At 60.4% G+C, this 21,091-nt stretch overlaps 3 protein-coding genes across 6 annotated transcripts; 1 reads left to right on the plus strand and 2 right to left on the minus strand.

Moving 5' to 3' along the window:
• Positions 1 to 2: 2 nt before the first annotated feature.
• On the minus strand, positions 3 to 4,480 carry SHE (Src homology 2 domain containing E). Of its 2 annotated transcripts, none has more exons than XM_054651219.2 (6): positions 3,509 to 4,480; positions 2,776 to 2,902; positions 1,654 to 1,962; positions 1,067 to 1,217; positions 849 to 968; positions 3 to 383 (listed from the first exon to the last, which is right to left on the minus strand). In XM_054651219.2, the coding sequence occupies exons 1-6, from the start codon at positions 3,890 to 3,892 to the stop codon at positions 254 to 256; spliced, it is 1,221 nt and encodes a 406-aa protein (XP_054507194.1). In that variant the 5' UTR covers positions 3,893 to 4,480; the 3' UTR covers positions 3 to 253. The 2 variants fall into 2 exon arrangements, with proteins under 2 accessions (XP_054507194.1, XP_054507193.1); XM_054651218.2 differs by having other exon boundaries at positions 3 to 450.
• A 2,886-nt stretch (positions 4,481 to 7,366) lies between these two features.
• UBE2Q1 (ubiquitin conjugating enzyme E2 Q1) lies at positions 7,367 to 16,062 on the minus strand. 3 transcript variants are annotated; one of them, XM_077192121.1, is made up of 13 exons: positions 15,477 to 16,062; positions 14,339 to 14,443; positions 13,960 to 14,064; positions 13,593 to 13,643; positions 10,721 to 10,861; positions 10,096 to 10,180; positions 9,595 to 9,655; positions 9,028 to 9,118; positions 8,885 to 8,943; positions 8,592 to 8,640; positions 8,338 to 8,433; positions 8,172 to 8,238; positions 7,367 to 7,792 (listed from the first exon to the last, which is right to left on the minus strand). In XM_077192121.1, the coding sequence occupies exons 1-13, from the start codon at positions 15,900 to 15,902 to the stop codon at positions 7,761 to 7,763; spliced, it is 1,368 nt and encodes a 455-aa protein (XP_077048236.1). In that variant the 5' UTR covers positions 15,903 to 16,062; the 3' UTR covers positions 7,367 to 7,760. The 3 variants fall into 3 exon arrangements, 2 of the variants coding, with proteins under 2 accessions (XP_077048236.1, XP_054507151.1); XM_054651176.2 differs by lacking the exon at positions 10,721 to 10,861; XR_008535776.2 differs by lacking the exons at positions 7,367 to 7,792; positions 8,172 to 8,238 and adding an exon at positions 9,209 to 9,393 and having other exon boundaries at positions 8,344 to 8,433.
• Positions 16,063 to 16,310: 248 nt separating this feature from the next.
• On the plus strand, positions 16,311 to 19,795 carry CHRNB2 (cholinergic receptor nicotinic beta 2 subunit). Its single transcript, XM_054651174.2, has 6 exons — positions 16,311 to 16,505; positions 17,037 to 17,182; positions 17,275 to 17,319; positions 17,543 to 17,652; positions 17,781 to 18,750; positions 19,541 to 19,795. The coding sequence occupies exons 1-6, from the start codon at positions 16,463 to 16,465 to the stop codon at positions 19,709 to 19,711; spliced, it is 1,485 nt and encodes a 494-aa protein (XP_054507149.2). The 5' UTR covers positions 16,311 to 16,462; the 3' UTR covers positions 19,712 to 19,795.
• Positions 19,796 to 21,091: the final 1,296 nt, after the last annotated feature.

Raw genomic sequence — 21,091 nt, forward strand, 5'->3', positions numbered from 1 at the left:
CCTCTCAGCCAACAAGTTTATTTTACTAGATCATTACACATGCCAGTCTCACTGCATGCCCCCAGCTCGGGCACGGTTCTGGTCAGGATTGTCCCAGCGAAAGGGGCACAGCCCTGCTGGAGTCCAGGAGCGGGGTCCCTTCAGGACTGCAGACGTGACAGGGTTTCTCTCACCGGACCCTTCCCGTGGTTCATGCCCATCGTTGTCTCATGCCTCGGGGTGGGGAAGGCTCGCAGACCACTCGGGGGCGGCATCAGGCGACGCTAATGCAGCTTGCAGTGGACGGGGTGTAGCAGGGCCATGTGCTCAGCCCCCTTGAAGGGCAGCTTCTCGGTGGAGTAGTAGTGCACAACTTCGGGGATGCTGGAGAAGACGCCGCTGGCCTGGCTGAGCGTGTACTTGTTGTCCTTGGTCTGGGCCACGATGATGTGGACGCAGCCCTGGCTGGTCCTGGGCGGCCAGCAGGCATCAGTGCTGCCGCCAGCCCCCCGGCGCCCGCCTGCCCCGCGGCCGTATCCACCCCTGTTTGTTCCCGTCCCGCTCTGATTGTTTCGGCTCCAGGGGCTGCACTTCCTCAGGAAGGAAACGCCGCTGGCGCTCCCGACAATGCGCCGGGGAGGGGGACACGCCGTACCCCCCCTCCGCCCCGGCCTCACACCAGGATGCCTGGGTCCCCCCCGATCGGGGGGTGCCATCCCTGGGGGTGCGGGTGCTCCCTCCCCATCAGGGTTTTTGGTGGGAACAACCAGGGGCAACTCCCGCCGAAGCAGCGCCCCAGGGTGAGGATTCCCCGCACGTCCCCAGGAGGGTGGGACACCCCCAATCTCTGTGGGCACCCCGACACTCACTTGAGCGCGATGGAGTACTTGCCGCTGCCGCTCTCGCTGGTGCGCACCAGGTACCCGGCCTCCCGGCACGGCTGCAGCCGGCTCTCCGCCTCCGCCCGAGTGATGGCCCCGTGGTACCAGCTGCGGGACACGGGGAGCGACGCTGAGCCCTGGCAGAACAGCGGCCACTCCGTCCCTGCTCGCCCCGTTCCCCACGCCTGGATCGGCCTCGCACTCACGGCTGCTTCTCCAGCGCCAGGGCCGGGTCCACCCGCTCCCCCTCGCTGTGCTCGGTGCCCGCCGGCTTCAGCATCTTGGGGGTCCAGCTCTTCTGGCGCAGGTGCTGCCGCGGAGTCTCCTCCTTAGGACGCTCCGAGCCCTCAAACTGGACTGGGAGGGACAAGATGTGAGCCCCCCAAAGCCCCACCTCTACTTTTGATCCCCATCCCTAGTTCCATGCCTGTCCCCAGCCCCAGCACCTCCCCCGTTGCCAGTCCTAACCCCTTCTCCAACCATGTGCCTGTCCCCATCTGGTCCAACACCCACCATGAAAAGGGACACCTTCAGTTACATCAGAGCCCCATCCAACCTGACCTGGCAGGCACCACCTCTTTGGGCAACCTGTGCCAGTGCCTTGCCACCCTCAGCCCAAGAAAATTCTTGTATCTAAAGTGCCCCTTATAGTTAAAAACCATTGCCCTTGTCCTGTTGTCACAAGCCCTGCTAGAAAGTCTGTCCCCATCCCCGTCCCTGTTGCCACCCCCATTCCCACCCCACGCCTGTCCCTTCCCCCCATGCTCACTCCCACCCTGTCCCTGTCCCCTACCTGACAGTGCTTTGACAATCTGCTCCTTCTTCCACTCCCAGGGCTGCTCATACTCCCCGGCCGGGCGCTCGTCGTTCTCGGGCAGGCGCCCATCCCCAGCCCTCACCCTGCGCTCCGGGGTCCCCCCGGCCACCCCCTCCCCAGGCTCGTAAGGGGTGTCATAGAGCTGTGGCCCCTTCCCTGCCACCTCCTTGCCCCCCAGCCTCTTGGCAAGATCCAACTTGGCACCCCCCTCCCCAGCCTCTCCGGGGCCATCCAGCAGCAGGATGGCTTTGACCAGGGGATCCTTGGAGCCACGACGACGGATTTCTGTGGGGAAGAGGGATGGTGGGTCAGGGGTGGGTCTGAGTGTCCCCTGAGACCCCCCCAATCCCACTACCAGCCCTCAGTGAGGGATGGATGTGCCGGCAACGCCCCATTGGGAGCCAGCTCGGGAGGAGCTGGAGCAGGAAGGGGCCCATCCTCATCCTCATCCTCATGGCGCCTGCTCTGCTGTCCAGCCCTGGCGTTGCTGGCACCACAGGCCCATGCCAGTGGGGCCAGCTGGGCTCCATGGCAGCAGGATGCTACACCCCAAACTGGAGCTCAGCTGTGCGGGAGGCCGCCCCAGGGGCTCGCCCCTCCCAGCCCCCTGCTTCTCCCCACGGCGCCAGTCCTTGCTTAACAGCCTGGGCTGCCCCGCACGGAAAAAAAAAAAAAAAAAAAAAAATCAGCAGCAAATCTTTTATTTCCAGCTTCCGGCCCAGTCAGTTCCTGTTGTTGTGGCCAGCTGGACGGTGGCCACGCCGGCCGGGGTGTCGCTGCCTGGGGGGCACGTCCATGGGGAGCTCTTGGGGGGTGGTACCCTGGCATGGCTGGGGGGCATGGAGGGCTCTGCAGTGGCCACATGTGCCCGTGGGTGATGGCAGCAGGTCACGGACACGGCTGAGGGGCCGGCCAGCACGGGTCAGTGTCCGGCCTTGCTCCCACTCCTTATCTGGCCCCGCGCAGCCGCAGGAAGCGGCGAGAGCTTTCCTGTTCCCGGAGCCTCCTGAGCCGGGTGGCTCCGAGGGCAGCCACAGGCTCCTGCCTGGGGAGTGGTGCCAGCTGTGCTGCTGTGGCACGGCTCAACGTGGCACTTACCTGTGATCATCTGCTGGGCATCGTAGGGCTCCATGTACCCATCGTTCTCCCCCAGGCGCTCAGCGTCCCGCTGCCCCTTGGTGCGTTTGGCGTCGTAAGGGTCTGCGTAATCCTCCAGGATGATGACCTGGGCAGAGAACAGGCGTGTCTGGCTTCAGGGGGCCGTGGGGGTCCCAGCAGGGGTGGCAGAGATGTCACCAGCACAGAGCCAGGCAGGGAACAGGCACACTGGGGTCCCCAGGGAAGGATGGCGGCTTATCTGGGGTAAATGGAGCCGTGCCACAACCCCAGAGGATGCACCCAGTGACACCTTTGGGTGGGGGCAGTCCAGACCATTCCTATGCCCCTCAATGATGGTGAAGAGCCTGGGGGGAGCTCTGGGACCCTTCTGGGTGGCAGCAACCCTGCTGACTGGCAGCCAGTGCTCCCAAGGCTGTGCAGGGGTGAAAGACCAGCTTCCCAGAAAAGCTTTGCATCAGCCTTTGTTTAACCAGCAGATGAGCTCTGGGGTCAGGCTGGCTATGATGAGGGTGCCCCCCCACCCCCGAATGGGTGATGAAGGGCAGCTGGGATGAAGGCAGCTTTGAAGGAATTTAAAGGCAGTGGAGCCGGGCAGGATAAAAGGATGAAGTCAGCCAGGCTAATGAGTCGGAGACCAAAGCAGTTAAAGCTGCCAGCGCTTCCCGCTCCCCACATCTCCCCTTCTGTCCCCGGCTCCCAGTCCCTGCCTTACCGTCTCTGTCTTGGGGGGCTTCCCCTTGTCCTGCTCGGGGGCAGGCAGGCTGGCAGGCAGGGCTCCGGGGTGCCCCTTCCCGTTCTTCTCGGAAGCCTCCACCTTGATCAGGCGGTTGATGTAGGTTTTGGAGGGTCCCTCCGGCGCGCCTCCCTCCACTCGGGAATTCTTCCTCATCTTCCCGGTGGCGGCCTGGAGCAGACCCTGCAGGTTGTCCCGTGACAGCCGGCTGCCCCCTTCCTTGCCACCCCCGGCCGCCCGGTACCCCCCCAGCTCAGCCGTTGAATTCTTGCGGCTCTTCCCGAGGCTCCCGCTGCCCGGCCGAGCCTTCTCTGAAACCGTCTTCAGGTTGGATGGGAACTCCTTGAACCACTTGGCCGCCATCGAGCTGGGGAGACCGAGGGTGCCGCAGCCCCCCCGGGGCTCCGCGACACCCCCCGGCTGCCCCGCCGGCTCGGAGTGGGCTCAGCCCGGCTGCCCCCAGCCCCGGCAACGGGAACCTCTGCGCACTGGGGCCAGCCCGGGAGCGGGGACGCGGGCCGGGGGACCGGGGCCTTCGTGGGGGGCTCCAGGCGTCCTCGGCCCCGGCGGGGACGGCCGGTGGGTCCCCAGGGGTGCCGGCTCCTGCGGCCCGGGGAGGTCCCTGGCCCCGGGGAAGGGTCTCGGAGGGGTTCGGCGTATCTGCTCCAGCAATGGGGTGAGTCGGGGGGTCCCGCCGGGGGTCGGAGGAGTCCGGCCGGGGCAGTCCCGGGGAGGTTCCAGGGGTCCGCTGCCCCTGGGGACGGGGCTCGTGGGGGTCTCTCCGAGCTCGGGAGGGCCCGGCCGGGAAGGGGCAGCCGGGGGGTCCCGTTGCGGCTCCTCGGCAGGGCCGGTCTCCGGGGGCAGAGGGGCTTCGGAGAGGGGTCAGGCCGGCCCGGGGGGCCCCATGCGGCTGCGACGGGATGGGCCGGGGCCGGGCCGGGCCGGAGGGGCCGGAGGGGGCGGCAGGGCCGGCGCTCCCCGCCCAGATCCGGAGGGGGCGGCCCCGGGGAACGGCGCGGCCCCGGCGGGCCCGGGGAGCCGTGGGAAGCTTCGGTGGGGGTCCGGTCCCGGTGGGGCTGAGACACTCCCTGACCCTGCCTGGCTGATGGCACCACCCTAGACAGGGATCCCCCGACGGACCGAACGAGTGGACCCCGCGCAGAGACTCCAGGACAGCGCAGAGCGGCCCCTCCAGAGACCCTGGGCACGCAGCCCGAGGATTGAACCTGGGCATGGGCTCTGCTCGCTGTGGATGGAGATTCTGCACAGCCCCCTGTGCACAGCACCCTTACAGGGACCCCGAGCACAGCACCTTTATAGGGATCCCGAGCACAGCACCCTTACAGAGACCCCGAGCACAGCATCCTTACAGGGACCCCGAGCACAGCACCTTTATAGGGATCCCGAGCACAGCATCCTTATAGGGACCCCGAGCACAGCACCTTTACAGGGACCCCGAGCACAGCATCCTTATAGGGACCCCGAGCACAGCACCTTTATAGGGACCCCGAGCACAGCACCCTTACAGAGACCCCGAGCACAGCACCCTTACAGGGACCCCGAGCACAGCACCCTTACAGGGACCCCGAGCACAGCACCCTTACAGGGACCCCGAGCACAGCACCTTTACAGAGACCCCGAGCACAGCCCGACGGGGCACAAGCGCTGCGTGCAGCCAGGGCACTCTCTGTGGCTCACACCACTCCAGCCAAGTTGTGACCGTGCTGTCACCTTGCTGGAAAAGCACAGCAGAGCCCACTGGTTTGGCCTCTGTCAGGCTGCAATGCCTCACAACAGCAAAGCAACCCCTTTGCAACTGCACGGGAAGAGGAGAAGAGGGGTTTGTGGCAGAATCGCTCCCATAGCCCCAGGATGGGAGTTTGTGGCAGAACAGAGGCTCCTCTTCTGTACAGGGGGAGGCGCTGGGCGCTGGCAGCGCCATAGGAAGTGATGGCGATTTCCTCGCTGGCGCTGCGGGGCAGGATGTGCCGTGCAGTGTGCGATGCCCCTGGCAGGCTGGTGCCCGAACTGCCGCTGGGATCTTTCCTGCCTTCAGCTTTGCCTTCTTGAGGCCTAGGAAAATTCTACTTCTCCACCAGCAAACTCGGGTGCTGGTTTCTTTTCTTTCCTTCATAAGGCAGATTTCAATCCCCCTCAGTTTTTATGGGGCCTGAATTGGACAGACACGCAGGCAAGCACTGTCGCTTTGTGCTGCAGTGGTGTTCACACCAATGTGCCACATTTCTCCTTCAGGAAGACTTCCCTCGTCCTTGTTCTCTGCCAGCTCCCACAGGGGAGGGCCTTGGGAGTGCCTTTGGCAGAGGTGGCTCTGCCCAGCTCCTTCCCTGAGCAGCCTGGTGGCCACGAAGGCCAAGCCCTGCTCAAGGGGGATGGCTCCTCCCTGGGCAGGTGTGAGCAGACAGGACTGGCAGGGGGCCTGCAAGACACCTGCTCCTGCTCCACTGTCAGCCTTGATGCTCGCCAGGTCAGCGTCCCAGGGACAGAGTGTCCTGCAGGGCCCTTTTCAGCTCTGCTCATCCCAGCCTGTAAAGACACCATGGGCTCTCCCGACCAACTCAGCACACCCAGTCCCAACCCAACCCCACTGCTGGGCTCAGCAGAGCAGCCCCTCCTTCACCCAAGAGACAGCCCCACAAATGTTTTAAACCTTCGTTAAACTGAGTTATCCTGCTACCTAGCAGATTCCTGAGCTAAAGGTGGGAACTGAGTGCAGCTACTTCTGCCCTCCCAGCCCCAGGTACCAGGAGCAGGGCTGGAGAGGAGCCAGAACCCCAAGAGGTGCTGGTTTGGGCTGGAGGACACAGGGCAGAGCTGCTCAGCTTCACAAATCCTCTGGTCCTTCAGCAAAGTACTTAAAAATAGTCCTCAAGCTGAGGCCAGGGCCACTCCTGCAGCTGTGAGTAATCCTTCTCCTAACAGCATCTTTTTATTCCAAGGCTCTGAGAGCAGGACAGGGAAGCAGCTGCTGGAGTAGATAATGGAGTTCTGAGGCTCTTTGATTTTCTAATGACTTTTATTCAAACACAGTGAGTTGATATGCATGGTTCCATCTTTGACACTGGTGCGTCACTTCTGTCCTCCAGACGAGGACGTGGCCCGAGGTGGAGGAGCTCCAACAGCCAAAATCTCCTTCCAGCTGCCTCAAACCAGGGCTGTGGGGGTTCAAGGAAAGAGGCCACAACTGCAGCAACCCCATCCATGGAGGGCTGGAGCACAAAGAGGCGAGCAGGAACAGTAGCTTAAGGAGAGTAAAAGAAAACCCCATAGAACGGGGTGTTCACTGCTGGAACGGGTCCTGGCCAGGGCTGGGGGCAGTGGCAGGACAGAGCAGTGCCCCTGCTCCACTCCCTGCAGAAGAGAAGCTTGCAGCCACAGCACAGCAGGGATGGGGACAAGGGGCTCAGCCTCCATGCTAGTGGGGAGAAAGAGGGCAAAGCTCAGGCCTCAGCTCATCTCACTGCTCAGCAGGAGGACAGGGAGAAGTGTGGGGTGGGAGCTGGCAGCCCTGGGTACACCCACAGACCCTTCCTCACTGCAGCAGAGAGGGCAGCCTCACCTATCTCCCCCTCTGTGCTTTGAGCTGAGAGGCTGCAGCTGACAGAGAAAAGCTGGGTTTGCCCAGGGGAGATGGGGCAGAAACCCTGCTCCCTCCATGCCAAAAAACAAAAGGGCTTTTCTTCTCCCAAGTCTTCCTGCAGGGTATGGGCCCAGCACAGCTCCACCGACTGCCCCACCCTGGGACCAGGGCTGCAGCAGGGTTTGCAGGGCACAACCCACCCAGCAGGAGCTTGGAAAAAAAAATTAGTTAGACCAGCATTCTCAAATTAACAAACTGTAATTTTTCTCCAAAGATACATTTTCCATACACATCCATCATACACCGTAACAAAAAAAAGCAGTGTACATGAAATAAGAAAATAAATTAAATCCATAGCATAGGTAAGGAGGATGCTCTAGACTGGAGTAGAGTCAAAAGTTTCCAGCAATACAAGAGGCTCAAGAGTTTGTTTTAACAAGAATGCCTGCTAGCATGGGCCCAGCAAGTGTTCTGGGTCAGTCCAACTCCTTAAACAGTTATTTAGAGTTTTGAACAGCCAGTATTGTCCTGCAACAGGCAGAGCTATTACATCCTGGGAGAAAGCCAAGAGGCATCACTAAGATCCAAGTAGAGCATCCAGAAGATATTCAGATTGGTCCTGCAGCATCCACACTAGCCATCCTCCTTGGGTGGTGTATACCAACCTGCAATGAGGAGAGATCTGTGAGGGAGGAAACTGCACCTGGAGAAGCTGTCAAAAGCAGCCAAGTCCCACTTCTAAAGGGCCACATATTCCTGATTATTGGGAGCTTTTCCCTCTGGCTGACTTCCCAACACCACACAGAATCATTTAGGTTGGAAAAGATGTCTCAGATCATCAAGTCCAAGCAATCAGTGAGGGGCTACCTCTAGTTACAGCCTCAGAGCCCAGAGAGGGCAGCAGCCCTCTGCAGCCACACTGTGTTACAGCAGCTGCCATTGCTGCTGTCACCTCTGCACCTGAGGCAGGACAAAACTCGAGTGGCTTGTCTGGGCAGCCCAAACAAGCAAGGGAAAATGCAGGCCCTCTCCCTCAGCCCTTACCATTCTTCTCATGGATCTGAACCAGGGACTTGTAGGACTGCTGTGCTCTTGTCAGGCTGTACTGGTTCTGCAAGGGAAGAAGGCAAGGAGACCATTAGTGCAGCAGAAACCAAGGTGCAGCCAGACCTGGCTGTGCCCCCATTCTCCAACACTGCCCAAGCCCTACCTTGTTGGCTCCAAATTGTACTCGTGCCTTCCCTTTCACCAGCGTTGCACTGATCTGCATGATCACAGACTCGATGGAGTAGGCACTACTCCAGCCCTTGGGGATGAAACACAAAGTGAGACCAGACCCACCCAACCGTGCTCCCAGAGCAACCAAAGGGCCTTCCCCAGCTCTGGCAGGCAGTGGCAGAGCAGGAGATGTCAGGAATATGGAGTGTGGTAGGCAGAACAGCTCCCACAGGGATCAGCACCCACCTGTTTCGTAAGCAGCTCCATGCAGATGGCACCACCACCCAAAACATACCTGGGAAGGAATCAGACAAAGTTACCACACAGACAGATGTGTGATTATACCCACCCACTGCTCCAGAGGTGAAACATCTTCTCTGATTAGATTTATGATGGAAACAATATGCTAAAAACACCATCACTGTCTGGTACCCAATGGCAAATCCACGTCAAGGAAGTCACAGCTCTGGATAAACCCAGTGAAACCTGCTGCAGAAAGCAGCACTGCAGAGCACAGAGAGAGACAGATAATTACTCACCCCCCTGACAGCACTGGGGATACAACCCTTACAAATGGTGGATCAAAAGGAAAGTTATCCTGCAATGAGAGAAGGGAAGCAGAGCCACTGAGTTCTCTGATGCCTCGCTGGGTGAGGCGCCTCTCAGGGAGGGGGAGCCTTACTTTAAAAGAGAAGTTGAGGAGGATGAAATCTGTTCCTTCTTTCTCTTTGAGGATTTGAAGATCGTTGTGCAAAGCGCTGTCCTCGTCAACCCTGTGAGAGGAAAAGCCCAGAGGGGTCAGGCAGGGCCGTGCACCCCAGGCCAGCCCAGCTCGCTGCCACCAACACCCGGAGCTGCCGTACCTGCACAGCCACACAGACAGCACAAACTGCCAGCATTCTGCTTCTGGTTTGCAGAGAAGACCATCACACCCCTTTTCCATGCTGCCAGCTTAAAAATAAAGGCTGCCTGGCCCAAGGAAAAGGCAGCACTGGTGTCTGGAGGGTGTGAAAGCTCAGGGTTTGCCTGCTGCGCCTCTCTGCGGGCTCTAGGAACAGCAGAGACTTGCAGAGTCCTCTGATTACCTCACCTGGGCTGGAGATATCATCTCCTTTTTGTCGTGGAGACAGCAAGCCAGCTGCCTGAGAGAGGCTAACTCAAGGTCTGCTTGGTGCTGCCCTGCCATGCTCATGTCCCCCCCACTGGTCCCATCACCAACAAATGCATGATCCCAAGCTGGGCCACCTACTTCAGGAGTTTGACGTTCCAATCGTACAGGCTGTCATTCACTAGTTCAACTGCATAGTATCCTGCAAGGAGAACACAGGGGGGTCACTGTGGGGGGACACTGAGAGGGGCTCGAGCCATCACCCAGATTTCAAACTCCCCAGGCTCTGCAGCACAACTTCATTTGGGCACTGTCCCTCCATGAGAAGCAGCACCTATCCAGGACAGTCCTGAGGGCAGCAGTTTCTTTCTCTGAGTCCCTGGGCTCAGGAAAGGAGCAGGAACACCATCCCCCTCAAAGTCAGATGATTCTCTGACCCACAGCACGCTCCTCACTTCCATCCAGCAGTGGCAGGGAAGAGAGAGGCTATAAGGTGGTTTTTGATCACTCTTAACAGAGCCCCAGCCATGCAATGCTGGAGATCCTCCCCCTCAGCTGAGCAGCACAGCCCCAAGGCCCACTGGGTACCCCAGAGGAGGAGAAGGAATCCTCCTCCTGCCCCGAGCTCCTGGCAGCACTCACCGCCCTTGAAACTTGGTGATCGGTAAATATCCCTGAGCTCCTTCATCAGCCGGTCAGTGGCCTGCACAGACCCAGACACTGCACCCTGCAAGGAACAGGCAGGGGAAAGTTGCATTGTTATGCTGCACCCAACCATGGCTGCTGCTCTATGAGCTCAACACCTGAGCTACAACTCAGTCCAGCCTCTAGACCAGACTCTATCCTGCCTGGCACCTCTCAGCCCCAAATGTGTCACCTCAGGCAGCACAGCTGCAGCAGAAACACCTCTGTGTCCCTCTACTGCCTTAGAATCTCAGCCCAGGGGTACAAAAGCACAATCCACCTCCACAGCCTCAGGTGCTCATAGGGGCACAGCTCATGGGGCACAAGGCAGCCCCAGATCTTGCTGCAGGAGTGCCCCATGAGGCACCAGTGCCCCTGGGGTCAGCCCAGCGCCCTCCCTGAGCTGCAGAGGCAGCTCACAGACTGCTCTGCTTCAGCCCCATCAGCCCTGGAGAACTGGTACTGCTGTACTTTGGCTGGGGACCCTCTGATTCAGGGCTGGAGGGCTGGCAAGGGCCTCCATCATTCTTGCCCTTGAGTCCCTCTGCTTCCCCAGCCCACCTGCCCACTGGGTGACACGTACATTTAAGTAATCTTGCCTCTGGTTCTTTTTTATTTTCTCTAAAATGGCCAGGTTTTCTTTCCCAATGCCTTCATCCTCTGTCTTTCTCCCATCTGCCGGCTCTTCCTCTTTCATCTCATAGTGGTCCAAGTCCTCAGTGTCCTGGGAAGGGAAGAGGAAAGCTCAAAGAGATGTGCCTCTGCTCCTCCCTGCTCTGAGTGCTGGGCTGCCCTCACCCAGGAAGGATCCCTAGTGCAATCCTTCACCTCAGGGAGTCCCAGCTCCTGATCTGAGGTACAAACAGAGTGGAAAACACAAGGTCTGGGCACTCAACTGGGCTCATGTGAGATCTTTGCTGGATTCTCCCCTGCCACGTCTCATGCCCGTTTATAACAATCTTTGAGTCCTCAGCAAGCCCCATGTAACCATGGCCCTGGATCTTGGCACACCTGTGGCTTCAGCAGCTTTTGCCACACTGGTGGTGGCTGGAACAAAGCACAGCCCCTTGGCACAGAGCTGCCAGACCCCCTGGGCTAGCCAAACCCCAACAGGGACACAGGGCACCAGCACCACGAGAAGAACAGAGCCCTGCACCCAGATCCAGCTGCATGGGATGTTATTCCCTTAATAAGAGCGGGGATTTCACAGCAGGTCTCTCAGTAGATCAGCTCAGCACACCCCAAGTGTAGTACCTGACCTCAGAAGAGCCTTTGGCCCTCATTGTTTCCCAAAATAACACATGGCAGTACAATCCCCTGATAGGAAAAACCAGTTGCAGCCATCTGGACCCACTACAGAAATCTCTCCCCGTGCACTCAGGGTTCAGCTGCCTGGAAATGGCTGTGGGCATGCACAGCTCCAGCTCTGGCACTAAATCCTCTGAACAAGTGTTTCCTCTGGCCTCTCTGGGCTGGTTGTGGCTACTGAGCAGTGTTTTTGGAAGGGCTGGGACATTTTTAGACTCGCACAGGAAAACAGATCCTCCTAGAAAATCCCTCGAGTAGATTAACCTGCATAATAAATCTGTGTGCCAGGGCACAGTTCTGCTGCTTCACTCCTCCACACAGCTGAACAAATCCCAGTGCTCAGCACAAAACCTTTGCTCTACACGAGCACTCTCCCTCCACAACACCTGGCATTGGCAAAAAGCACAAGAGGGAATGCTCAGCTCCTCAGGATTTATTTCTCCAGCCCAGAGGAGTGGAGGCCTTGCAGACTCTGGTTTGCCATAAAGCTGCAGATTTGCAGATTCACAAGGTTATGCTGGTGCCAGTTTAACCCTCCCCCTTTTCCCCACGGACAGTGGCAAAGCCCAGCCTTAATTTAGCAAGCAATTAACTTTGCCAAAGCCCCCCAAGTGCTGGGTGCTGCTGCTCAGTGACCTGCCCCCAGGCTCCACAGCACTGCTGACTCAGTGCCCGTGCTGTTCTCGTGTCTGAGGCATTGCTAAACGTCACCATGGAGATCCAAGATTATTCCACCCACTTCCACAGATCTCTAAACTGCAAACCAAACAAGCAGAGCCTGTGGGTTGTGCAGCAAGGTGCCCTCAGCTTGCAGTGAAGTGTGGCTGCCTCCACCACTGCTGGCAATTAGCTCACTTGCACACTCAGCCACCTGACCTCATCCTCTCTGTGGGAGCTCCGTGCAACAGAGATTTCCCTGCCAGCAACAGCAACCCAGAAATGCAGCTCTCCTGCAGGAATTTCAGGCTTCAGAGAACAGCACGTACTGCCCCAGCAGCTCTGCTCACAGCTCATCCACATGCCTCTGGAGGCCATGGCTACATGGCCATGCTCTGCTCTAGGGTGGATGTCTTTGCCCCCAGTGAAGGAAGGATGAGGAGGACTCCATCTTATCAAAAAGATAATTAATTACTTTATTATACTCTATTATTCTATACTATATTATTCTATAGAGGATATCTTTGCCCCCAGTGAAGGAGAGGAAGGATGAGGAGGACTCCATCTTATCAAAAAGCTAATTAATTACTTTATTATGCTATATTATTCGATACTGTATTATTCTATAGAGGATATCTTTGTCCCCAATGAAGGAGAGAAAGGATGAGGAGGACTCCACCTTATCAAGAAGCTAATTAATTACTTTATTACACTATATTATTCTATAGAGCCTCTGTGCTCTATAGTGGATATCTTTGCCCCCACTGAAGGAGAGAAAGGATGAGGAGGACTCCACCTTATCAATCAAGCTAATTAATTACTTTATTACACTATATTATTCTATAGAGCCTCTGTGCTCTGTAGTGGATATCTTTGCCCCCAGTGAAGGAGAGGAAAGATGAGGAGGACTCCATCTTATCAAGAAGCTAATTAATTACTTTATTATGCTATATTATTCTATGCTATATTACATTACATCTAAACTGACTCTGCCCAGCTCTCAACTGCTCAGAATCTCATGGCTGTCAGCCCACAGTCCCCCCACACACGCACACACCTGGATTCAACTGGTCAGTGAATCAAAACACTCCCACCAGAATCCAGTTATCAATTCCCTTCAGGTAAACAATCTTCCACCATGCATTCCACTTGTGAACAACACCAGAGCACTAAATAAGATAAGAACTGTTTTTTCTTTCTCTGAGGTTCAGAGAATGTGAAACCCAGAAATATTCTTGGGAAGAATTGTGCCTTGCTTTTCTCTGTGAAGAGAAATGTGGCTATGGTGCTCTCCTGGGGTTTGTGACTATGTGGAGCCCAGCTGTGCCTCAGAATCCTCAGCATCAAAATGCCAAGAATTATCCAGCCTTTGGTCCAAACTTCCCTGTCTGGTGGCCACAAGCTTCTCCCAAGCAAGACCCCTGTGCCCTCACACCTTTCAGCACCTTTCTCCCTGTGCTCAGCTCCTCACACCCTAAGGTGGCACTTACCTCTGGCATTTCTTCATCTTCCTCTTCAGAGGACACCTCTTCCTGGGTGCTCTGTGGAGAGGACAAGGATGGAGATTGTGTGCTCAGCATCCTGGGGAAATGCTCTCCTGCTTTCCCAGACGCTTCCAAAGCGAGCTCAAACAGGGATGAACAAGCAGAGCCAAATTAAAAGCAAAGAGCAGCTGAGAGCCTTTACAGAAAACAGCACCAAGGGCCAGCAGAGCAGGCTGGCATCACCCAGGACAGGAATCCAACCTCTCACCCACTGTGGTCCTCCTCTGGTAAGCCCAGAAGCCTCCAGAGCAAACATCAGGGAACATGTAAACTTGTTTTCTGAGCTCTGGGAGCCTTTTCCTGAGCCACTTACCTGTTCTGCTGGCAGAGGCTGGTCCAGCATTTCAACATCTGGATGTTGGGGGAGGTTGTAGAGTTTGCACAGGTCAGAGATTATTCGCTTCAGGTGCTGCAAAAGCTGTCCAGAGAACAGAGGGTCAGTGAAGTGTGGGGAGCTCTGTGCCCAGCAGCAAAAGCCCCAGGGCTGCTCCCTCCTGCTCCAAGCAGCAGGAGACACAGGTGCAAAATCCCACCCTGGCATCAAATGATGTCAGAGAAGTTCACCCCAAATATCTGGAACCTTTATGGGACCAGAGGCAATCCCCACTTGAGGCAGCTGGGGACATGTAAGCAGGGAGTTACCCCCCAAAGGTGCCAGCCCTCCCCTGCCCAGGCAGCAGAGCACATCTCACCAAGGTGTTTCCTTTCCTGACTTCCACCAGCCTCTCCAGGATAGCTGCCAGGTTGGGATCATCTGACTCCACAGACCATATGGGGGGAACAGCTGGATAAGACTCCTGGACAGGGGGAGAAGGGGGTGTTGGTGGGATGGAAACCATTGTGGTGCACAGGGCAGTGAGCCAGATGGGCTGAGGGCTGAAGATCCCTCTGTACCACATAGATCAGGCCACAGCTGACTGATCCACCCCCTCTAGCATAAACCTGGGGCTGAGGGCAGCACAAACCCCTACTGTGACCATGCTGGGCTGTGTCCCCTGACCCAGGGTAAAACAGGGAGGGAGGACAGTGGCATTTTGGCCACCCCTCTGGCTGTGGGGCTACTGGGGGTGGAAGGCAGTAGAGGCAGGACACTGAGGGTGTCCCATGGGTGACTGCCCTCACAGCTTTGCACCAGCAGTTACAGAAGAACCTGGCAGCACCCACGCAAAGCAGAGGCCAAGCAGGCACCTTTAATCCAGGACAAAGCCTCTGGCAATACTCCCAACATGCCCCTCCAGAAAATTCTGGTTGTTAGTCCCATTCAGACTCTACACCAGGGGCTGTCCAAGCTCTGCTAGCCCTCCTCGCCTGGAGACACAAACCAGCTGTAACTCGTGGTCAAAGAGGGCATCGGCACAGCAGCACCGGGATCTCTAAAACACCGGCGCGGATGAACCAGAGCAGGGAGGAGGAGCTGCCGCTGCTGCCCCAGGTTCCGCTTCTCCACGGAGATCAGGCCCCCCCTCCAAAACAAAACCGGGGGAAAACGGGAAAAACGGGGCTCCATGCCTGGCGACGAGCAGCGGGACAGGACTGTGGGTTCCAAACGCCACGGGGAACCGCCAGCTCTCGTACACCGGGACGGCGGGACTGCCCCCCGGTTGTTCTCTGCGTGAGCCGCGGCCCCGAGGAACTCCCGGAGGCCCCACGGAGAACGGGAACGGGGGCAGCCGCCCCCCGCAGCCACCGCCAGGGACGTTGGGGCACAGGCCCGGTTCACGCCGGGCCCCAACGGCGACAGCCCCGTCCCCGCGAAGGAGCAGCCCTCGGTGCCGGGGCCGCCTGGCGGTGCCCCCGCAGAGCCCGGGCCCGCCGCCCCCCGGGCCTCACCGTGATGTTGCAGTGAATGCGGACGGGTCCCGGCGGCGGCCCCCGGGAGGCAGAGGCGCCGGCGCGGGCCCCGGCCCCCGGGACGAACTCGCAGCTGATCTCGTCCGGGCAGGCGCTGCCAATGCGGAACCGCTCGTGGCCGCGGTGGAAGATGGACTCGAGCAGCCGCAGCTCCCGCCTCAGGAGCCGCCCGGCGGGGGCCGCCGCCACCTCGGCCCCGCTCCGCCCGGGTCCCCCCGCCGCCGCCTGCGTCCTCGCCGCCTCCTCCGGCCCCGCCCGCTGCATCTTCCCATGGAGGGACCCGCTCCGCCGCCGCCGCCGCCGCAGCCCCGGAGCCCGCCCAAGATGGCGGCGGGACGGCCCCGCTCCCGGAAGTGCCGTCGCCGGAACGGGCGGGGCGGCCCCGCCGGAAGCGTCTCGCGACATACGGGAAGTGACGGCTCCTAAGCCCCGGGGAAGCGGGGCGGGGCCGGCGCGGAGCCCCGCCCCTGCCCGGAGGGGTCACCGGGGGTCACGGGGAGGGGGGGGCACCGGGCACGGCCGGAGCCCGGCGGGGACGGCGCTCGCCGAGGCCCGGCAGTGCCGGCTCTGAGACCCCCCTACGGGCCTACGGCGGGGCCGCGGGCGCTCCGGTCCCGGCCCCCACCCGCCAACTCTCCCGCTCAGATCCCAGCCCGGGGCTCCGCCGCCCCGCTGGCCCCGCGCAGGGACCCCGGTGCAGCGGCGGGCCGGGGCAGCTCAGAGCCCTCCGCCGTGTCCCCGGGCCGCGGCGGGGCGGAGGCGGGGGCGGCCCCGGGGCCGCTGACGGCGGCGGTGACGGCGACGGAGCCGGAGCACGGGACGGCCCCGGCACAGCGCCCGGCACCGCCTCCCGCCCGGGGCCGCCCCGCCCGGGCCGCCGCCGCCGCCGGCTCCAGCACCTCGGACAGCGCCCGGCCAGAACCGCGGACAGCGCCGGGTGCCGGTGGCGGCACCGGGCCGCCCCCATGGCGCTGCTCCGCGTCCTCTGCCTTCTCGCTGCCCTCAGACGTAAGTGCCGGGGGCTGGGCGGGATGGCACCGGCACGGGCGGGGAGGGGACCGGAGCGGACCGGGCCGGGCCCGGGGGCTGCGCCTGTTGCACAGGACAGGTCCGGAGTGGGGCCGGTACCGGCCGTTCCGCGGTGCCGGTGCCGCTCCCCGAGCGCCCCGGGGCTGCGGCTCCCCGAGGCGGTGCCAGGGGCGGGCAGGGACCGACCTGAACAGGGGATGGGGTGTCACGAACGGGCGCGGAATGGCGGGGACGGGCAGGGGAGGGCGGACAGGAACCCCCAGCGCGGTGCAGCCGGAGCAGCTCCCGGAGCCCCCCAGCCCACCCCGGCCCTCCCTGCTCCGTGCCCGGCTGTGGCACCCACACCCCATCGTCGTGCACCCCATCGCCGTGCACCCCATCACCGTGCACCCCACCATCCCTGCTCTCGGGCTGCCAGGCTCAGAGCCCCAGGCTCTATCCCGGGGGATCCCCAGAGCCTCGTGGGGGCCCTGCCCGGCACCACGGGGCTCAGGCTCGGCCATGCCCCAGGGAGCCTGGGCACGGACACGGAGGAGCGGCTGGTTGAGTACCTGCTGGACCCTGCTCGCTATAACAAGCTGATCCGGCCGGCGACCAATGGCTCGGAGCTGGTGACCGTGCAGCTGATGGTGTCGCTGGCGCAGCTCATCAGCGTGGTGAGTTGGCCAGGACTCTGCTCCTGGTAAAGTGAGGGGGGCCCCAAACCCTCCCAGCACCCTGGGTGACTGGCCCTTCTCTCTCTCTGCAGCACGAGCGGGAGCAGATCATGACCACGAATGTCTGGCTGACCCAGGTGGGCACCCTGGACTCTGACGTGGCCCTGAGACCCCTATGTCCACCCTGCCTCTGTCTTGAGACCCATCCCTATCCCATACATCCTCTGTGGGACCCTAATGTCTACCCTGCCCTGTTATAGCCCCCCATAAAGCCCGTGTGGGACCCCTGTGTCCCCCCTGTCCTGAACCAGCCCCTTGCCCATCCTGTGGCTGGGCTGGGCTGATCCCACCTGTCCTCAGGAGTGGGAGGACTATCGCCTCACGTGGAAGCCTGAGGACTTTGACAACATGAAGAAGGTCCGCTTGCCCTCCAAGCACATCTGGCTGCCTGATGTGGTGCTCTACAACAAGTAGGTCATTTCTGGGGGGTGGGCAGGGAGGGGGGCTATGTGTTCCCCAGCCCCACCCAGGGCAGGGGGCCACGTTGTACTGCTGGGGCTGACAACAGCAGGACTGACAGCAGCTCTCTTCACCCCAGTGCCGATGGGATGTACGAGGTCTCCTTTTACTCCAACGCGGTGATCTCCTACGATGGCAGCATCTTCTGGCTGCCGCCCGCCATCTACAAGAGCGCCTGCAAGATCGAGGTGAAGCACTTCCCCTTTGACCAGCAGAACTGCACCATGAAGTTCCGTTCCTGGACCTACGACCGCACCGAGATCGACCTGGTGCTGAAGAGTGAGGTGGCCAGCCTGGATGACTTCACCCCCAGCGGCGAGTGGGACATCGTGGCGCTGCCGGGGCGGCGCAATGAGAACCCCGACGACTCCACCTACGTGGACATCACGTACGACTTCATCATCCGGCGTAAGCCGCTCTTCTACACCATCAACCTCATCATCCCCTGCATCCTCATCACCTCCCTGGCCATCCTCGTGTTTTACCTCCCATCCGACTGCGGCGAGAAGATGACGCTCTGCATCTCTGTCCTGCTCGCCCTCACCGTTTTCCTCCTGCTCATCTCCAAGATCGTGCCACCCACCTCACTGGACGTACCCCTGGTGGGCAAGTACCTTATGTTCACCATGGTGCTGGTGACCTTCTCCATCGTCACCAGCGTCTGCGTCCTCAACGTGCACCACCGCTCGCCCACCACGCACACCATGCCGCCCTGGGTCCGCACCCTCTTCCTGCACAAGCTCCCGGCGCTGCTCTTCATGAAGCAGCCGCGGCAGAGCTGCGCCCGCCAGCGCCTGCGCCAGCGCCGGCACACGCAGGAACGCGCGGCCGCCGCCGCCGCCACGCTCTTCGTGCAGGCCGGTGCTCACACCTGCACCTGCTACGCCAACCCCGGCGCCGCCAAGGCCGCCGAGGGGCTCAACGGTTACCGGGAGCGGCAGGGGCAGGCGGCGGGGCCCGGGGCGGGCTGCGGCTGCGGGCTGGAGGAGGCGGTGGACGGCGTGCGCTTCATCGCCGACCACATGCGCAGCGAGGACGACGATCAGAGCGTAAGTGGAGGTGGGAATCTGGGAGTGGGCAGAGCTGGGGGTGCAGAGGGTGTTCTGGCTCGTGGCTGTGCCACAGGGAGTGACTGCACAAGCGCCAAGGGGGTCCCTGCCTAGCCCCGTGCTCAGTGGGGTCCAGCACTGATCCCTGACCCATCAGATTCTAAGTCGAGGTGAGTGGTGAGAATCTGGGAGTGGGCAGAGCTGGGGGTGCAGAGGGTGTTCTGGCTCATGGCTGCACTACAGGGAGTGGGGGTCCCTGCCTAGCCCCGTGCTCAGTGGGGTCCAGCACTGATCCCTGATCCATCAGAGCATAAATCGAGGTGAGTTGTGAGAATCTGGGAGTGGGCAGAGCTGGGGGGGTGTAGAGGGTGTTCTGGCTCGTGGCTGTGCCACAAGGAGTGATGTGCACAAGCACCAAGGGGATCCCTGCCTAGCCCCGTGCTCACTGATCCCTGACCTACCACTGCAGTGCCAGGCTGAAGCAGCTGCTCTGGAAACACAGAGGTTCCCAGCAGGCCCGGCCCTGCATGGCAGTCAGGCTGCAGATTCTGCAGAGTTCCCCCCTGCCAGCTCTGCTCACTGGGGAAATGTTTCCTGGGCTCAGCAGTGCGGGTGACAGCAGGGGGAGTGAGCCCCACGGGGCCCACGGCAGGCTGGCAGGCAGCCCCAGGCGCTGCAGTGCTGAGGGAGCAGATTCCAGGCTCTGAGATATGCAAATCCCCAGCCAGGGCAGTGTCAGGCAATACCCAAGGCCCCAGCCTGACCCAGCGTTTTTCCTGGCCCCGTGCAGGTGAGCGAGGACTGGAAGTACGTGGCCATGGTCATCGACCGCCTCTTCCTATGGATCTTCGTCTTCGTCTGTGTCTTTGGCACCGTTGGCATGTTCCTGCAGCCCCTCTTCCAGAACTACACCACCAACTCCCTGCTGCAGCTCGGCCAGGGCACCCCCACCTCCAAATAGCATGGGGAATGGCCAGTCCCAGGGCCAGAGAGATGGGTACTGGGCTCAGGCAGCCCCTGCAAACCAATAAATATTCCCACAGGACCGGGCTGGTTCCATCTGGTGTCATTTCATCCTACACTGTGCTCTGCAGGCCTGAGAGAGCAGGATGCAGCCAGGGCTGGGGTGACTCTGGCTGCCTGTGACCAAGGTAAGAAGGTAGGAAGGCATCATCTCTGTGAGAGGAAAATCCCAGCTGCCGAGGCAGAGAGCACAGGAGCGTGAAACCTGATCCACGGGGACGTGCTCAGCTCTCTGCTCTGCTCCTGGGAGCACCAGTCACTCACTGCATCTCCTCTCAGACCATGTGGGGCCAGAGCCCCAGCCTCATTGGGCAGCCCCTGGTGCTGCCAAGCCCTGTGCCAGCTCTGGGGCTCCCAGGAGATGACAGAGCAGGAGCAGAGGCATGGAGAGGACAGAGCTGCTCAGCCCTGGCTCTGAGGTGAACACATGGACCAAGCAGAAGATGCTATTTTTAGGTCCTACCTGCAGGCAGGGCAAGGGCAGCAAGTGCCAGGGGCTGCTCCAGCTTCATCTTCTTCTGTTCCACTCCAGGCTCAGCGTGCTGGAGCCAAGAGCAGGCACGAGATGAGTTGCACAAGGAAAAGGAAAACACAATTAATCAACCCAAGCTGGGAGCTGCTGGCAACAGGGCCCCAGCGTGGGTCACTGGGCTGACACCAAGGCCAGCAGCACTGCCTGCACTCCCTTGGCCAGCAGGAATTGGCCTCATTGGGGAAAACTGAGATGGAGTGTTTGCTATAAATACCACTAATCCCCGAGGCTGGGGGGAGTGGTGGTGGCGGGGCCTGGCGACACACAGGGCCAGGGGAAGCTGCACGCTAGAAATTAATTTAAATCCCAGCACTTCACGCAGCCAGAGAAATCCCAGCTGCTGCAGCTGCTGCTCCTGGAGCTCAGGGGTGCACCCCAATACCTCAATGTTAAGAGCTTTGCTCCTAAAGCAGCCCCGTGGCAGGGACTCGTCCCAGTTCATCCCACCCACTCTGTGCCAACTCTGCTGTTGGTCCCACCTCAGTGAGTGCAGGATGGGAGGGTCTTGCTGCATCCCGGTGGGGACTGGAGATCAATCAGTATTGGGAGAGTGTGGGGAGCACAACAAGAGCCCCCAGAGCCTCAGGCACAGCTCCCTGAGCAGCCTCAGACAGAGGAGCCCCCAGCTCCTGCCCCTGGCAGCTCTGCATGGCAGTGGATGCCCACGGGCAGCTGCAGGCAGGGTGAACGTGTGACAATGGTGACCCTGCTTGGCCCCAGCCTGGCTGTTCTGTGGAGATCCACAGCCAGAGCTGGGGTCTTGCTCCCAGCCTTGGGCTCCTCACT

This window comes from Agelaius phoeniceus, chromosome 31 (genome assembly GCF_051311805.1).
Source record: "Agelaius phoeniceus isolate bAgePho1 chromosome 31, bAgePho1.hap1, whole genome shotgun sequence".
Lineage (NCBI taxonomy): Eukaryota > Metazoa > Chordata > Aves > Passeriformes > Icteridae > Agelaius > Agelaius phoeniceus.

Excerpts from the sequence above, each read along its gene's own strand:
- SHE (XM_054651218.2), bottom strand. The coding sequence starts at position 3,892 with ATGGCGGCCAAGTGGTTCAAGGAGTTCCCATCCAACCTGAAGACGGTT. Across the intron at positions 1,963-2,775 it reads TGCCCAGCAGATGATCACAG|AAATCCGTCGTCGTGGCTCC; the intron begins GTAAGTGCCACG and ends TCTTCCCCACAG. Across the intron at positions 1,218-1,653 it reads GATTGTCAAAGCACTGTCAG|TCCAGTTTGAGGGCTCGGAG; the intron begins GTAGGGGACAGG and ends TGTCCCTCCCAG.
- UBE2Q1 (XM_077192121.1), bottom strand. The coding sequence starts at position 15,902 with ATGTCGCGAGACGCTTCCGGCGGGGCCGCCCCGCCCGTTCCGGCGACG. Across the intron at positions 9,656-10,095 it reads ATCACCAAGTTTCAAGGGCG|GATACTATGCAGTTGAACTA; the intron begins GTGAGTGCTGCC and ends TTCTCCTTGCAG. Across the intron at positions 8,239-8,337 it reads TACAATTTGGAGCCAACAAG|AACCAGTACAGCCTGACAAG; the intron begins GTAGGGCTTGGG and ends CTTCCCTTGCAG.
- CHRNB2 (XM_054651174.2), top strand. The coding sequence starts at position 16,463 with ATGGCGCTGCTCCGCGTCCTCTGCCTTCTCGCTGCCCTCAGAC. Across the intron at positions 17,183-17,274 it reads TGGCGCAGCTCATCAGCGTG|CACGAGCGGGAGCAGATCAT; the intron begins GTGAGTTGGCCA and ends CTCTCTCTGCAG. Across the intron at positions 17,320-17,542 it reads CGAATGTCTGGCTGACCCAG|GAGTGGGAGGACTATCGCCT; the intron begins GTGGGCACCCTG and ends ACCTGTCCTCAG.